The sequence below is a fragment of the Triturus cristatus genome, chromosome 7 (genome assembly GCF_964204655.1).
Source record: "Triturus cristatus chromosome 7, aTriCri1.1, whole genome shotgun sequence".
Taxonomy (NCBI): Eukaryota; Metazoa; Chordata; class Amphibia; order Caudata; family Salamandridae; genus Triturus; species Triturus cristatus.
In genome coordinates, this window is record NC_140590.1 from 281490372 (window position 1) to 281508531 (window position 18160).

The 18160-nt window shown below is 43.0% G+C and overlaps 2 protein-coding genes across 4 annotated transcripts; both read left to right on the forward strand.

The window, feature by feature from the left end:
- Positions 1-1154: 1154 nt before the first annotated feature.
- LOC146809426 (uncharacterized) lies at positions 1155-3382 on the forward strand. Of its 2 annotated transcripts, none has more exons than XM_085616269.1 (2): positions 1155-1973; positions 2090-3382. In XM_085616269.1, the coding sequence occupies exons 1-2, from the start codon at positions 1323-1325 to the stop codon at positions 2738-2740; spliced, it is 1302 nt and encodes a 433-aa protein (XP_085472395.1). In that variant the 5' UTR covers positions 1155-1322; the 3' UTR covers positions 2741-3382. The 2 variants fall into 2 exon arrangements, with proteins under 2 accessions (XP_085472395.1, XP_085472396.1); XM_085616270.1 differs by having other exon boundaries at positions 1163-1973; positions 2801-3382.
- A 4805-nt stretch (positions 3383-8187) lies between these two features.
- Positions 8188-17900, forward strand: LOC146809427 (uncharacterized). Of its 2 annotated transcripts, XM_085616273.1 has the most exons (3): positions 8188-8485; positions 9363-9462; positions 9723-17900. In XM_085616273.1, exon 3 carries the CDS (start codon positions 11197-11199, stop codon positions 15121-15123), a length of 3927 nt encoding a protein of 1308 aa, XP_085472399.1. In that variant the 5' UTR covers positions 8188-8485; positions 9363-9462; positions 9723-11196; the 3' UTR covers positions 15124-17900. The 2 variants fall into 2 exon arrangements, with proteins under 2 accessions (XP_085472399.1, XP_085472398.1); XM_085616272.1 differs by lacking the exon at positions 8188-8485 and having other exon boundaries at positions 9239-9462.
- The last annotated feature ends 260 nt before the right edge of the window (positions 17901-18160 follow it).

An 18160-nucleotide genomic window follows, 5' to 3' on the forward strand; every position in this document is an offset into this window, starting at 1 on the left:
GCGATATAAAACTCCTAATAATAATAATAATAATAATCTGATAGCCATATGTCTGGGTTTTAGTGACTGACACAGGTGACTTACATTTCTGCATGTGATCTGTTGGCCCTAAATTTGGCGTTAGGAATCCTGTGAATGACCTCATCCATGGCAAGACTAAAATCACCACCAACTATTAGGCTAGTATATTTCGGGAGGGTTGCTAGGATTTTATTAGGGTCAGACCGAAACTCTGGAATATCACTGTTTAGTACATAAATAGTATTGCATAATCTTTTTAACTTCTGTGATTAGCCACCTACCCCCTGTGTCCTTCAGACTGGAGAGAACCCATCCAAGATACTAGAGTTGCAACACAAATTTTCTTTACCCAGGCAAATGAGGACAGAGAGTCTTCTATCCAATATGAACCCAAATGAAGGGCTTCCCCATCTCCTATTTTTGTTTCTTGTAATAGTACTGTCACCTTTACATTTCTATGTAAAAACATTAATGCATTACCTTTGTATGTACGCATTCAGTGACTCTTATTATGACTAGTATAGATAATTATATTCAGCTTTCTTGGGAATCATCTGTGCTTCAAGAATCCATTTCAGTTTGTGAAATATTTGCTATGAAGGTCAGCAGATCATAGATTTTCCAGTGAACGTGATTTTTAATTTTGAGATCCAGGAAAATCAAACTAGAAGGATAGTTCTTTCAGCCTTTTTCTTAGCGCATGGAAGCCTTCGCTGCATAGGACCATTTCTTTGGTCACGTCATGAGCGATCTAATTTTATTGCCATCGCCATTGAGATTCTGTATTTTATTTATTTGTTTGAGGTTTGTTTCAGTATGTTTGTTTTGAAGGGATTAAAGGATAGTAGTATAGGTTGTATACTACTCGTCACCATGTATTTTTTGACAGGTGGCCACGCCCCTTTGACCACGCCCCTTTGGTCCGTGTGTCTATATTGGACGCGTTCCAAGTCTGATTTTAATCGGGGTTTTAATCGGTCCTTATAACGTATTGATAAGATTATAGCATTTTATTGTTTTATAGGTCGTTATTTTGTGAATCATGGCTTATAAAATGATACGGCGATGAAATCAAAAATAAAAATAAAAAAATAAAAAAAATAAAAAGCGTATAAAACGATAAGTTAGGATTTGTGAATCAAGGCTTATAAAATGATACGGCGATGAAATCAAAAAGCGTATAAAACGATAAGTTAGGATTTGTGAATCAAGGCTTATAAAATGATACGGCGATGAAATCAAAAAGCGTATAAAACGATAAGTTAGGATTTGTGAATCAAGGCTTATAAAATGATACTGCGATGAAATCAAAAACGTATGAATCGACCACGCATGCAGGAGGGTTGCTAAGAAGTGGGGGTAGTGTGAAATACGAGTCTACAAACATACCGCGGGGCGTGTCTAGTATGTTCACAGAGGATATAAGCCAGCATTCCGAGGACCGTGTGTTAAGAAACCCCCGCTTTTTTCCGACAAAGAAAAGCTCGAGCTTTAAGACAACTTTGAGAATGTCTTGCTCTAGCGTGGAAGCGGGGCCCCTTGGAGAAACTATAACAGCGATGCTGAAGGAAGCGGCAAATGCTGCAGACGACGCTGCAGAACTCGACGATAGTGATAAGGAAAATTGCGCGCCAACAACGCCTGCGGGTACTACGTCGGAGATGTCGTCGGCGATGCTGAATAAAAAGCCCGAGACAGACGTCGAGGCATCGGCTATGCCGAATATAAAGCCCGAGACCGGAGCCTGCGAAGAGGCGGTTGGTGGCGTTGCTAAAATGGCGTGCAATACCTCCGATGCTACAGACGGCGGTGGAAGAGCGGAACCAAGTGAAGATGACGAGGGTATTGACCTGCAAGAGCCTGAACCCGAGGACTCCAGCGACTGTACAGAGATGGATTCCGGAGAAGAATCTGTAAACGAAACAGAAAAGTGCGAAGTTGGAAAACGAAAAGTAAGTACGAACCGCAATTTTTCGGCAAATCCTCTGGGGTGTTTAAGAGTGTGATGATGAGGCGTGTAGTTGTGAGGAAGGCTGAGGTCGAAAAACCCCTTTTTTCTTTTTATCAGCAAAAGAGAGGAGGAGGAGCCCCAGGCGACAAAACCGCTAGCACGACTATGGAAGTCACACAGCCATCGCTACGTTTTTCATGTCTCTGCTGCTCAAGACAGAAAAAACTTGCCGTAACGCATAAAAACTGCAGCTGTAAGCGCTTAGACGCAATTGTACAATTTTGTCGTGGTGAAAGTTGGAGCACGGATCGATATCGCGGACTTTTGACAGCGATAGCCGCGATCATAAAATTGTGCTTAAAGGCGGGGTGGTACGACGAATGCGAAGGTTGTAAAATTGACGACCCGAGTCAGTTGCATCACGACTGTCTCACGACGGGTGATGAATATGAAGACAGTTTGATACGGAAACTATGTTACAAGCTGGACCCCTATAAGATTATGGCGACGTTGGGGGCGGTCTATGGCTTGAAAGAAATGTCAGTACCCGAAGATTGTAGTAAGATGATTGCGAATGTTTTAAAGTATATTAAGAGAGTACAGTCCCCATCAGAGCATGTGAAAAGTATGTATGAAGCGGGTGATGAAGACATACGCTTGATAATGAAACAGCATTTGAGAAGGAAGAATTACCGTAGATATTTTAAGATCAAGTATCTTTACAGGAGTTTAAAACCGAGGAACATGACATTTCTTAATGTAGAGTAAATGAAAACATGATGATCTTCGCGATTGCTACTATTATGTATGTGTGTTTTTCCGTTGCAGGAAAGTGTGTTTCGACACATGGTTGAGATCGGCGTGCGACCGAGCGTTAGATGCCTGGAAGACGCTTTTTATTTTCTGATCAGAGCAAAGATGGCGTACCCCAAACCAGTGTTTCGCCCGACCGCGCTATGTCGTAACAAGCGATGTGAAATCATCGAAGAGCTTGAAAAAGAACTGGGTCAGAAACCTAGAGGCTTTTACGACGTTGAAAAGAGCAAAATCTTCTTGGGCGCTGACGACGTGCTCGAAGATTGCATCGACAATTATATCAGGCGGACATTTTGCACCCTAGGAACTACTCTGAATAAGAAACAGTTTTTCAATTTCATGAATACAATATCTGATTTGTTTTGTCGAGCCTTCTTGAAGGGGCGTGGGGAGGATGTAAGAAGACTGGTACCGTTCATAGCTAGCAAAATCCAAATATTGATTCTACGTCACGAGTTTTTGAGAGCATTGTGTTAAATATCTATGTTTTTATCGTTATTATCGTTTATAGCGCTGTACATTCCTATATTACCAGTTTAAATCATACACTGTTTAATTCGTGTGTTATTAAATAATCTACTATTGTAAAATAAACCGGCTTCTAGTTCTGATTATTTGATAAAGAAAAATAATAAAACAAAAGTGAATTAATAGAATAGGGGGGCGGGAGTAGGGGTTGCGGTATTTTAGTTCAAGAAGCGCTACGATGCAGAAGCTTTTCAAAAGAGTTTATTACAACCCCTCGAAAGTTGGTAGTTTTGGCGGTGTAGAAGCCTTGTACAAGGAGAGCAAAATCCACAACGACGGTGTTAAAAGAACACAGGTACGCGACTGGTTATCGGGCGAAGATGCCTACACGCTACATAAGGGGTCGAGAAAGCGCTTTCAAAGACGGCGTGTGATAGTCAGCGGCTTAAATCATCAATGGCAAGCGGACCTTCTAGACGTCCGTGAACATGCCGCGGTTAATGATGGTGTAAAATTTATATTAACGGTGATAGACGTACTGTCAAAGTATGCATTCGCCGTTGGCCTGAAGGAAAAATCGGGGAGCTCGGTCACAAAAGCCTTTGATTACATTTTCAGCAGCGGGAGAATTCCTAAAAAGTTACAAACAGATAGAGGAAAAGAGTTTGAAAACAAGACGCTAAAAGCTCTGCTGAACAAGTATGGTGTAAAACATTTTGTTACAAACAACGAAGTGAAGGCGGCGATTGTAGAAAGATTCAACAGAACTCTCAAGGCACGAATTTGGCGGTATTTTACAGCGTACAACACATTTCGTTATATAGATCGTTTACAAGATTTTATTGAAAGTTACAATCATAGCTATCATAGAACCATTAAGACGTCCCCTGTAGAAGTATCCCCGCAAAATGAGTTGAAAATTTGGAGAACTGTGTACGGGTCCGTGTTCACCAACAACCCTGTTTCAAAAAACACTCTCAAAAAAGGTGATCATGTTAGGGTATCTAGATGCAAGGGGGTATTTCAAAAGGGGTATGAGCAGACTTTTACAGATGAGATCTTTGTGATAGACAAGATTTCCAAGCATTCAGGCGTTACAGTTTTTAACTTAAAAGACTATGCTGGGGAGGAGGTCGAAGGGTGTTTTTACAAAGAAGAGCTGCAAAAAATAAAACAGGATCAAGATCGTGTGTACCGTATTGAGAACGTTTTGGCAAAGAAGGGGCACGGGGCACAAAGACAGTGCCTAGTTAAATGGCGGGGATGGCCTGATAAATTTAATAGTTGGGTCTCTGAGAGTGAATTAAAGGATATACAAAGTCTACAACAGCGGATATAGGCATTTAGGTACCGCGGAAGCGCCATGGAGGTCGGACCTTTTTATCTGACGCTCCCGAGTAACGCGTCTTTGGACACTTTCCCTAATAACAAAATTTCAAATTTTACGGTGAAACTAGCAAAACCTATTCATCTACAAGGAGATTGGGAGGTGGCCCTAACAGAAATTCAGTACCCGCACACGTGGGACACTTTTGAAACAGAGGATGTTAGATTTACGGTGGTACGCAAGAAGGAAAGCGCCCACGAACTTTCTTTCCCGCCGGGGCACTATGACAACATACGAGACATTGTAGAAGTAATGAATAAATCCATTGGTAACATATCGGAACTTGTTGACCTTAGATTAACGTATGAACCACGACTTCGAAAAGTGCAGTTGAGGAATGCTCAAGACTACGGTATTTTGGTGCGTGAAAAACTGGGGAGAGTGTTGGGGCTGACGCCTAACGTTCACCACTCTTCATCAGCGGGGAAAGCCTACACGGATGTACACGGCGGATTTTATATGATGTTTGTATACTGCGACGTGATAGAGCATCAGAGAGTGGGGGATAGCTACGTGCCTCTCCTCCGGTGCGTGGAAATCACAGGCAAGAATAATAGCATGATAAACATCATTTACACCAAAAGAGATTATGTACCGATCAGCAAAAAACATTTTCACACAATAACTTTGGAACTGAAGGACGATTTGAACACTAATATAAGATTTAAAGTGGGTAAAGTCATAGCGAAGCTTCATTTCAGGCCGCGACGTGGTGAAGTGTACTAGAATAATGATTTTACCTGAAAATTACGGCGACGCGTCGCTCTATAGGGATTACTATAGAGCACAAGCCGGCTCAGGCCTCCCGGGGTTCCACGGGGCACCTATTATGTACGGGGCGGGTGTTGGCGGTATATTCAGAAGCCTTTTCAGAAAAGCAGTACCGCTTTTAAGAAGAGGGTTCCAGTTGGTAAAACCGCACGTGAAAACCGCTGCAGCAAATATTGCCCGAGACGTCGCAGGGCACGTTTCGGGGGCGGTGATGAAAAAGTTTACCAAAACGGGTCAAGAAGGCTCAGGTTTAATCTATCTCGAAAGAGGAAGGAAGAGAAAAAGGGGTGTATCACTAAGGGGGCCGCCCGCGTTCCTTCAAAGCGTTGTGAAGCGCCGGCGACCGGCTCAAAAGAGTTCGCTTAAGACCCGGAGAAGACACGGAAAAAAACGAGTCTCTAAGGGCAACATATTTTAAATCGGACCATGGCCTCCGTCCCTTGCGGTTCCCAGGAATGCACAAAGTCAGAGTTGGACCTATTCCAAGTACCACCAACGCAAACCAGCATTGAAAGTTCTCTATATGTCGAAGTACCGCCACTTTCAGCCCTGTCAGACACAGCCCCCTTAGAGTTCTTCATAGCTCGGTCGGATGACTACCTGGACCTTTCAGCTACCCTGATTTATCTGTCGTGCAAAATTACTAACGCAGACGGATCCGATTTGGACGCCGCAGCCCGAGTGGCGTTTTCTCCATACCCCATAGCCTCACTTTTTAACCAACTGGATGTGAGCCTCGGCGACCGGCTCATCAGCCAGTCAAACAACACGTATCCATACAGGGCTTATCTCGAAACGGTACTTAATTATGGGGACCCCACTTTAAAACGCCAACTTTCTGCAGGTCTCTTCTACAGAGACACCGCTGGAGAGCACGAGGACACGACTTTAACCGGTGCTAACGCGGGATTTAAGAGCAGAGCTAGCTTTACAGCCCGAAGTCGTAAAGTGGAACTGATTGGGCAATTACACTGCGATTTATTTTTCCAAGACAAATTAATGCTTAACGGTCTAGATGTGAAGATTAAACTGATTCGAAATAAAGACACTTTTTGCTTAATGAGCGGCGACGCAGAAAATTACAAAGTGCATATCTTAGCGGCGTCACTATTTGTGAAACGTGTCAAAGTGAGCCCGGTGGTGCGTTTAGCTCACGCCGAGACTCTGTTAACCAGTAATGCCAAGTACCCCATCGAAAGAGTGGAGCTCAAAGTGTTCAGCATCCCAGCCGGTGCGCTACTATCGAATACTGAGAATATTTTTTTCGGATTTTTGCCAAGAACTGTAATAGTAGCGCTGGTCGATAACGCAGCATTTAGCGGTGAATATGGCAGAAACCCCTTTAATTTCAAGCATTATAATATATCTCACAGCAGCCTCTCCGTAGACGGCCAAGCTATACCGGCAAAACCATACACGCCGTCATTTGGAACTGGGGGTGTGGCTAGAGAATATTTGGGTGTGCTGCAAGTTGCTGGGAAGTACGCATCAGACCGACCCTTCTTTGTGGATCGTGTAGAGTATTCGAAAGGCTATTCTATGCTGGCTTTCGATCTATGCCCTGACAACGACGTGGGTGGCGGCCATTTTTCGATACAAAAATCAGGCAATGTACGTCTGGAGCTCCGTTTTAGCGCCGCTCTACCGTCTACTATAAACCTTCTGATTTACGCTGTCTTTCAGAATGTTATACAGATTAACCATAGGCGAGAGGTGCTAATCGACTATATGTGATGAATACGTGGCAACTGGAACGTTTTCTCGCCAAAGACGAGACGGCAAAACATTCATTTTTAGGTGTATTCGCAGCTGACACTCTACCAATGTATCTGGGTAATCGCCAGCGACCGCTTCATTTAATAGTTAATACAGACGGTAAAGATCAAAGGGGTCGACACTGGTTAGCAATATTTCTAACGGAAAAGGACTCTGAGTTTTTTGACTCCTATGGCGTGCCACCAAACAGTTATCTGTACCCCAATACCATATGGCAATTTTTAAAAAGAAACACTTCAGGCCTAATAACATTTCATGAAAATCAGATTCAGGATGATGTATCATTTACCTGCGGGGCACATTGTTTGTTTTATTTATTTCATAGATGCCGTGGTGTAGACTTTGAAAGCATTTTAAAAATGTATTCAGCTGATTTGAAGGCAAATGATGCTCTAGTAACAAGGTTTGTGTTGAGGCAATTACGCAGATTGAAAAGAGGCCGTGTAAATAACAGACCGATGCAAAATTGTATTTCATTCACTGATAATATGCATGTTTACAGTGTTTATGATAACTAGCAGACATCCACAAGGTCTATTTTACGCTCTCATTGGACTTTTAAAATCATATTTGTACCGAACATTTTTACTCTGTGATATAAAATGTATCTAAATAAATTGCATGAAAAAAGCCCTTAACTTTACGTGTCGGTCTGACTTTTTTCAGCACCTAGCTGCCACGTTAATGCACAGCTGTTATATTCATCCTGAAATGCTTAGACAGGCTATTGTACGCATATGGTGCCTAGTGTCCGGTCGAGGTTTGCAAAAAAAAATGAATGAATAAAAAAAAAGGGGGCCTAACTTTACGTGGCGGTCTGACTTTTTTTCAGCACCTAGCTGCCACGTTAATGCACAGCTGTTATATTCATCCTGAAATGCTTAGACAGGTTATTGTACGCATATGGTGCCTAGTGTCCGGTCGAGGTTTGCAAAAAATATGAATAAAAAAAAAAGGGGGGCCTAACTTTACTTGGCAGTCTGACTTTTTTTCAGCAACTAGCTGCCACGTTAACGCGCAGCTGTTTATATTCAACCTGAAATGCTTAGTGGATTGTACCGTTGTGAATTGTGGCGGGAAACTGTCGGGTTTTGGGTATAAAACGTGAGGTCTGCAAGAACATTCAGGCTGGAGCTCTCAGGAAAGCTACGACGCTCCAACCAACGGCGCTGGTGACACCTTCATTCTCCCACCACATCGGTCGCTTGAAAAGCTGAAGCCCCTGAAAGATTTCACCACCTGATGACTGAGCACCGTTTCCATTTATGAACATGTCTGAGGAGCAAGAATTGTTGGTAAGAAGTTTGTTTTATGTTTTTTATATAATCCTCTAGCTCTTTTTGAAGTTGCGCTTCTATTAGCGTCATCTCTCAAAGGTTAAATGCTTTTTATCAGGGATGTAAGCTTTTATCCGGCTCAGACTGTCAAACTAAGACGTATTAGACCGAAGTCCCTGGGCAATGTTCTAACATGTGGTTCTAATTAAGTCTTGCGCTCCTCTGTCAAAAGGTTTTAAGCAATAGATAAAATTAGGTGAAACTCGGGGTGTTTTGAATTAACTGTAACTGCTAGTCAGGAACCGTGAAAGATGCATAAAAAAAGCGTGTGTGTGTGTGTGTGTGTGTGTGTGTGTGTGTGTGTGTGTGTGTTTGGTTTTTTTGCCGGACCCCGTCTGAAATGTTCTAGCATGTGGTTCTAATTAAGTCTTTCGCTCCTCTGTCAAAAGGTTTTTAGTAATGTTACAACAGATGGCATTTTAAGCAATAGGAAATATGACATGATACTCGGCGTGTTTAGATTTTGCACATGCTCTTACCTCAAAGACTATCTGCTCATTGATCCGTGTTTTTAAGTCAAGGACTAGTCCGCCTCCTTGCTTTACAGATCATGATTTAATAGCGCCCGAGGTCTTAAATAATGTCACTATATAGCCTGGGGCCAGCGAGCCGGGGTTGAGCTGCGGCTTGAAAAGCAGATAATTTGACAACTAAGGTCTGGGTCTATTTCTGCGGTCGTGTGTGTGTGTGTGTGTGTGTGTGTGTGTGTGTGTGTGTGTGTGTGTGTACTTTTGTTTGCATGAGCTTGTAAATACGTATAGCGGTGCTTTCAAGTAATTTAATTTAAACCGATATAGGAAATGTGTTACAGCTGTTTGCATTTTTGTCTTCGCAGGAAGTGGCCGAGGCGGCAGACGCACTTTTATTCGACACTGCGCTTGAAGGCCCTAATCCTATCGCAGCCAGTCAAATTTGCGGCTTCAGCGCGCATGCTGGTAAGAATTAATTCTCTTTTCTACTGGTAGTATGTTCTATCATAGACCATGCTGATGTGCGCGTGCTTGTGCGTGTGTGTGTGAGTGTGTGTGTGTGTGTGTGTGTGTGTGTGTTTGTGTGTGTGTGTTTGTGTGTGTGTGTGCTGCCACCAGCGAGCTTGCGCTGCCACTCTCAGTCTAGTTGTAGCACTGATGACTATTGAGGACTCTTCCGACTGTTCATTGCTTGAATTAAAATTGTGTTTTTTGCTCTTACTTAGATAAAACTGATGATGCAATCTCCATCCAACACGTGCAGCAATCAAATACACAACAACCGGTTGTACAAAGGAGTTCAAGGTTGCCGCCTGACGATCTGAAAAGCAAAGGTCAGAAGCGTAAAGAAGCGAGGCGGCGAGGGCCACCACAAACATTGCAGGGTGGTTTTGGGGGGAGTACTGTTGGGGGGCCTGCATTGCATGAGTTTCCACCGGTGTCTGTAAATGGTGGCGGTTTGAGAAAGAGACACTCTGGCTGTAAAGAAAAGGGTGATCAAAAGCGCAATAGGAAAGCGAATGCTAATGATAACAATTCTGCTACTCTACAGACCTTCCAGGTTTCGAATTCAAACACGCCTACCCCTGGTTGCGTTCTCCCCAGCCGAAATTCAGAACAGATTCTAGGTGTCACAACGCACCCTTGCAGCGATACTCCGGTATTAGTGCACCCCCCACCTACTCCTACCCCCAAGTCTCACTCTCAACCATCAAAGAACTTGCATGCGCAACCAGCAAACGCCATTATTCCCCCCGATGAACAAGAAATAATTTCGCTGCTTGACGATGATGACTGTTGGGGGGAAAACGCGAATGTACCCGTTCAACAAAACAGATCAAAAGCAGGACCAGCTGTACACAGCGAATGCTCCAAGAACCCACGCTCACAAGGGGGGTGTCACACAGATGTTACAATAGGAGGAGGACCAGCCATCACCATCCCCCCAGTAAGGGTCGCACCAGGTGCTATTCACCATAATTTAAAGACTGAAATTGTCCACAGTGCTGCAGCAAACGGGGCGTCCGCCGCGGCGCTACAAGCTCCTAGACATAACCCCACACCACCCCTAAACATTACCGCAGCAACATCAGCATTCCACGATATTTTACCTTTAATAACAAACCTTAGGGGAAGCACTCTTAACACAGCATCTATCTGCGAAGCTATTATTTTTGCTTTAAGTAATCGTGATACAGTAGCTCAGATACAAGCCATTGAACGCATCAAAGCTGGCATCGTACGTATACAGCAAAATTTAGAGAAATCACTTTCAGCTGCTTTAGTAACTGCTCAAAATCAGCTCGAGTCCTCTGTCTCCTCGCGCGCCATAGATGATGTCCTAAGTGTCAAAAAATCACTTAACGTTGAGATAAAGACACCACTTGACCCCCGCAGTGGGGCTGCTGCTGCTGCTGTTAAAGCTTCACTTCCCAGCGACGCGGCTGTACTTCAGGCAATTTACGCCATTTTTCCCCTAATAAATACCCTAGAAGGATTAGGCTTGAACTCTGCACCCGTCAGTTCATCCGTTTTTAATGTTCTACGTGTACAGGAAGCTTCCGGACATATCGGCGGCATAACAGATGTCAAACTAGCAGTAGAGGACGTGATCCAAAATACTCAGACTTCACTCGCATCTATTTTAGCAGATGCCCAAGCCAACCTTGATTCCTTGAGTCTCGACTCGGGAAACTGATAATGACCCCCAAAGAGCATAGGTCGCCGAGAAGGTCTGAAACTACAGTCGCCAAACGTAAAGAGAAATGGTTAGCCGCTAAAGTAGTCAGAAATCGGTTAGCCAAAAACCTAAAAAGAGCCAAAAACCATTTGAGAAATATACGCCGTAATATTCAAAGCAACAATGGGTATTTACCACCGAGCCCCACGCAGTTAGAGCAAACACCTCAGAGAACGGCTGTCGCTTGCGATAATTCTAGCATCAGTAACAACCCTGCGCCGGTGTTTTTAGAAAGCGTGCGACAATATCAAAGAGTTATCAAAAAATTTAGAGCTATAGAATTTTATGAAGAATTTCGTTTTGTCAATCTTCATCTCATAGATTCTATTAGACTGGCCCTAGAAGCGGTTATTAACTCTATCCAACTGCTGCTGGACCAAATGGCCCCAGACATAGGCCCCAACGATTATGTACAAATTCGCCTGAGCGGCGGTGGTCTGGCTAACTCTTTTTACACTCGCAGGCTACCGCATCACGACCTAGATGCCTCAGATTTCTTAAACAAAATTGTTGACATGATGAATAGCAATGCAGAGATTCTGGGGTCACAAAGTTTAACACTTGTTGTGACTGTGATAAAAAGTAGGGGCGGCGGTGCCAGACGGGCTCTAAATTCTGTATTGTTTACTAAGATCATTCAAAAGAAACGTCGATGGTTGATTGATTTGAACAACACAGCTGGAAATTTGTGCCTGGCGGGGTGTTTGGCAGGGTTATTGGCTCACGGTCAATCTACGGATAGAACGTTGACAGAGCAGGCACAGTTAATGCACGATGCCCTAAACATCCCCCCAGATACGGATGTCTCTTTGCAAGACATAGAAGCATTTGAAAATTACTTGGGTGTGACGATTAAAGTATTATATCACGAAGGCGGCTGGCGTTATTTCACCAGCGGTACCGCCAACAAATCTAAAATTCTCTTTGTTCTTTTACATGAAAGCCATTTTTACGGTGTGAAAGATATAAAAAAATTCCTCGGCGCTAGGTATTACTGCGAATATTGCCATTCGGCCTATACCCACAAATACAATCACTCGTGCGCAGACTTCTGCAAAGCGTGCGTTACGAACGATTGCCATGACATTGCCAACGATCTCCAAAGGTGTCCGCGGTGTCGACTGTTTTGTCGTTCTTCGGAGTGTTTAGAGCGTCATCGTGCTTTAGCCGTGGCGGGGGAGGTGAGCTGTCTCAGCAAAAAGTTGTGTGATTCGTGCGGTCTCTACGGCCCCGAAAGTCATGAATGCGAAGGCCTTGAATGCGGTGTCTGTAAAGCCCGGGTGTTTTCATTTGATTCACATCTCTGCTTTATGAGCAGACTCAAACCGCCGACCAAAACAAATGATTATATATTCTACGATATGGAGTGCCGTCAGGAAAATATCATTCACGAGCCAAATTATATTTTTGCCAGACATATTAATGGTGAGCCTACTTGGGAGTTTTCAGGTCCTACATGCGTCAATGATTTTATCAACACATTCATTACACCCCGATTTCAAAACTATAGTTTTCTCGCACATTTCTCTAAAGGATATGACTGTTATTTTGTAGTGAAAGCTCTAGTGCTTGAAAAGGTGGCAATGTCACTGATCACTCAGGGAGGAAAGCTCATGTGCGTTACAACCAAAGTACTCAATATCAGGTTTATAGACTCTATAAACTTTTTGCCCATGAAACTCAGTAAACTTCCACAGGCAATGGGTTTCCAAGAGTCTAAAGGGTATTTCCCGCATTACTTTAACACTTTGCAGAACCAAAAATACGTTGGTGCTATGCCCTCAGCAGAATTTTACGGTGTAAACTATATGTCACCCTCTGAGAAAACAGAATTTGTGTCCTGGTATGAATCGAACAAAGATCGGGAGTTTGATTTCCAGAAGGAGCTGTCTCATTACTGCCAACAAGATGTGAACATTTTAAGAGAGGCGTGTATCCGCTTTAGAGAAGGCGTCATTGCCATGTCTAGCAAGCAAATCTTGGTGAACCCGGGTCAGGCCAATGAGTATGCCTATGTTGACTTCATCGACCCCTTTCAGTACATCACTTTAGCTTCAGTCTGCTTGGCGATGTTCAGATTTTGTTTTTTAAAACCTTACACATTAGCGTTGCTACCTCGTGATAATTATCACAGACAGCAAAAGAGATTCTCAACACCCGCTATTCAATGGTTGATGTATTTGGAATACAGTGAAAAAATCACCATCCGTCACGCTTTGAGGGGCGGGGAGCTTAAAATTGGGTCCTATTTTTTAGATGGTTATGCCAATATTGACGGGGTCCCTACTGCCTTTGAATTTAATGGTTGCTTTTTTCACGGCTGTCCAATTTGTTACGCCGGAAACGATTTTAATAAGATGACCGGTTGTACATATGGTCAGTTGCTTAACCGCACAACTATTAAACAGGAGTTTTTAAAAAGACGCGGCTTCAACGTCAGAAGTATTTGGGAACACGCGTGGCGTGAGCAGTTAACATGTAATCTAGATCTGCAGACTTTTATCAAGGATCGTGACTTACCCGAGCCCTTGAAACCGCGTGATTCTCTCTACGGAGGACGAACCAACGCCGTTACTCTTTATCGAAAGGCCTCTGGTGATGAAAAGATTTTTTACTATGATTTTACCAGCTTATACCCCTTTGTTAACAAGACAAAAGTCTACCCTGTGGGACATCCTAAGATCCTTTATAAAGATTTTGGAGCCCCTCAAATGTATTTCGGTCTAATCAGATGTAGAATTCGTCCGCCTAGAGGACTTTTTTTCCCGGTGCTTCCTTACAGATTCGAGGGAAAACTATTATTTACCCTGTGCCGCTCCTGCACAGAAGCCAGACAGACCTTCCGGTGTGATCACTCTGATGACGAACGTGCTCTGACCGGCACCTGGTGCACCGTAGAAGTGAATGTAGCTCTGAAAAAAGGCTATGTGATAGATCGCATTTATGAGATATGGCATTTTGAAAATGTTTCTAGTGATCTGTTTACCGACTACATCAACTTGCACCTTAGAGACAAGCAAGAAGCTTCGGGTTACCCCCAGTGGTGTAGTGATAATGCCGAGAAACAGAAGTACCGGAGGGAATATTTTCAGAAAGAGGGTATTCGATTGCGCTCTAATAAAATCCATGTGAACCCCACTAAAAGACAGATTGCTAAACTGTTTCTCAACTCTCTATGGGGAAAACTGGGGCAGAGAGAAGACCGCTCAGAAACTACTCTAGTGACAGAGCCGGATGAATTTGATCAGTACTTTTTTACTTCCTACTGCGAGGTGTCATCTTGCGAGTTCATAGATGATGATACCGCTTGTGTGTGTTGGCGGTATACCAAAGAACATTACCCGCCTTCATGCAACGCTAACATATTTATTGCCAGTTTCACCACCGCTTATGCTAGATTGGAGTTGTACAAGCTCCTGGAGTTGCTTCAAGACCGCTGTCTTTACCACGACACAGACTCTGTGATTTTTGTGAGCAAAAAGGGCGATGTTAACCCTCCGGTGGGTGACTATCTGGGGGAACTCACTAGCGAAACACCTCCCGATGAACACATCACAGAGTTTGTTTCAGCCGGCCCCAAAACCTACGGTTACCGCTTATCAGGCGGTAAAATCTGCTTGAAGGTGAAGGGGATCACCCTCAATGTTCAGAACCGCGAAAAAGTAAATTTTCAAAACTTAAAAGAGCTGGTCACTCAATATGCCAAGCACGCCGAAAGAGGTGAATGTGTTCCAGAAGATGAAAGCTTAGTAGTGCAGCACCCCTGCATTGTGAGAATTAAAAAACGTTGGGATATTGAGACACGCCCGCTTCGCAAAACGTTGAGGGTTGTATATGATAAGCGCGTTCTTAAAGAGGACTATAAAACCCTGCCCTACGGCTTTTAAGAGTTATGCAGCCTCTGTGTAAACACGGGGCTAGCGAGAAAAAGGACTTTCCGCTTTTGGTGTGTATAGTTTATTAGAGGTTGTTTAAAGTATGGATATTAGATTGCAACATCCGTTCTCATGCATCCTCGCAGGTCCTTCCAATTCTGGTAAAAGTTACTTTGTAAAAAAACTTTTGGAAAATGCGCATCAAATGCTGACCCAGCCACCCACCAACGTAGTGTGGGCCTATTCCTGTTGGCAGCGGCTCTATCAAGAACTCGCGCTAAAGCTTCCACACCTCAAATTTGTCGAGGGGCTCCCCGCCGCCTTAAATGATGACATTTTATTTCCACCCTCTAGTGTTAATATGTTAATTGTAGATGATCTAATGGCCTCTGCTTGTGACAGCGGTGAAATTGAAAAAGCTTTTACTCAGTATGTTCACCATCGTAATCTTAGCATTTTATACATTGTGCAAAACGTCTTCTGCCAAGGTAAGAGCTCACGAACCATCGCTCTGAACACCAAGTACATGGTGCTTTTCAAAAACCCCCGAGACAAGCTTCAAATAACGACTCTAGCCAGACAGATGTACCCGGGTCGCTCTAGTTTCTTTCTAGAAGCCTTTGAGGACGCCACTCAGAGCCCCTATGGGTATCTTTTTGTAGATTTAAACGCCGGCACGCCGGAGGATTACAGATTAAGGACCGGGCTTTTCCCACCGGATCTTCCTGTTGCTTATACTCTAAAAAAGTCCTACCCGGCTATAAAAAGAAGATAAATAAAAAGCAGCGCTCCAGTTTAGAGCTCCAACACACTCATGACCATGTCCAGCCGGATAGCGCGCAATCTAGCTCTTTTAAGACTGTTGGTTTCATCATCCCCACAACAAAGGAAAGCTCTTCTATGCTCCGCGTCTGACGATTTAGTAGCAGCGATATCGGAGATAGCCCTAAATACCTTGAAGGGCAATGTCCCTTTGAGTCCTCAACAGATCCGAGTGCTTAAAAAGAAAAGTAATCTTGTTAAAAAACTGAGCAATAAGAGGATCTCTATTAAAACAAAAAAAAGTCTTGTCAAGCAGTCTGGGGGCTTCATAGGATCGCTGCTAGGCATTGCTATCCCGCTTCTCTCGGGCCTGCTGCGCCGCCGGTGATGGCTCACATTGAAAAAATGTATCTCGTTCCTAAACATCAGCTAGACAGAATGCGGAGTCCCCCAAGCGCCGATACCGACATTAGAAAATCAGCCACGGATCTGTTGGACGCTGAGATGCGCGAAATTCTTCATCGTAGTGATTTACCGGTGCACGAGAAAGCTAAGCTTTATACCGCTATCCTTCAAAAGTATCTGAACTTTGTCCATCATGGTAAAATGGAAAAAGAGGGCCTGACTTTATTCATGCCTGAAAGTCAAGAGCCACCCGTTTCACCGGTCAGAGAGCCAGAATCACACGCCTTTAATCTAGTTAATGAAATCCTTGACAACGTTAACCCCCGGCACAAAAAGAAAGCAGAATTACTTCTTAATAAAATTCATCAAAATAAAGACATCGCTTTCTGGAATGATAAGGGGGAACTTCTTTATAAAGGTAATGTTATACGTGGTTCAAACCTGCATGATTTGATCAGAGGCGCCACCCAAACACACTCTTTTGCAAATAATAAAACGCCTGTCGGTTGGGATGCCTTCATGCAGAGCCTAGCAGAACTGAACATTCCGACATCGGTGCTAGGAAATGGTGGTCATCGTATCCACTTAGAAGATTTAAAGAACAACGCCGTTGCACCATTTGTTATCCCTTCTCCCCCCGCATCACCATTTTCACTGACCCCTCGAAGAGCACCGACGCTTGCCCTCCGTGATACCGCTGACAATGCTCACGAACCCGTAACAACACACGGCCAAGCACTCCCGCCAAAAAAAAGAAAACACTTCGCGAGATTGCCATGGTTGTCTGTTTAGCACCCGTGACTTATAATAGAGACCTATGCTTTTTACTGGGTAACTAAATATTTTTTTATGTAAATACCTCATCTGTATCACAACATATAGTTTTTGTATAATTTTATGCCCGGTGGCCATACTGCGTATTACTGGTTGATGTTAATACGCTATGGTTTCTTGATTTTTATGTACATCATTTTGTTTTCAGTGTTGATACTGTGATTTATATGCCAAGGTGCATAATGTATTTGCTAACTACGGCTACCTCATTATTCAACTATAAGCTTAAATATGTGAATTCTATATTTATATATGTATTATCGCTATCCGTGATTATTATAAGTTAACAACGATAAGCTGTGATTCCTCTTTTAAAAAATTTATGTAACTTCCGCATATTTGATGTCTGCTGTTGATACTGTGATTCATATGTCTTGGTTTATAATGTATTTGAGAACTACCGCTACCTCACTATTCAACTATAAGCTTGACTATGTGTTTTCTATACTTTACAAATGTTTTATAGCTATCTGTGATTATTACCGGGTACCAAAAATATGCTGTGATTCCTTTTTTAATGTAACTTCCGCAGATTTTATGTGTGCTGTTGATACTGTGATTTATATGCAATGGTGCATATTATATTTGATAACTACCTCTACCTCATTATTCAACTATAAGCTTGATTTTCTTTTTTTTTTCTATTGTCACTAAATGCTGTCAGTATATGTAATTCCATATAATGAAACTGTAATTACATAAAATGTGATTTTCTGTTATGTAAAAAATGGTTTCAATTAAATTGTAAATATTGACCCAAAATAAAACTTCTCCGAGCTTTCATTTTACATTTAATAAAAGCAATTTGTTCTAAAACGCGTTATTATTCTTTTCAATAATGTGATGATGGGAAATGTATAAAATATCATTTTAATTCGTAGCTGCACCCCATATATCCGATTACTGAGCCCCCATAAACACGCCTAAAGCAAGACATGCCCGGGCATGCCTGGTCGATTTATACGTACTGAGTCCCCCATAAACATGCCTAAAGCAAGACATGCCCGGGCATGCCTGGTTGTTTTACACGCTTTATGATTTCATCGCC

Bases quoted from the DNA above. Each gene is read 5' to 3' on its own strand.
- LOC146809426 (XM_085616269.1), top strand. From the start codon at position 1,323: ATGAAATCAAAAACGTATGAATCGACCACGCATGCAGGAGGGTTGCTA. The intron at 1,974-2,089 runs GTAAGTACGAAC...TCTTTTTATCAG, and splicing joins GCGAAGTTGGAAAACGAAAA to CAAAAGAGAGGAGGAGGAGC.
- LOC146809427 (XM_085616273.1), top strand. From the start codon at position 11,197: ATGACCCCCAAAGAGCATAGGTCGCCGAGAAGGTCTGAAACTACAGTC.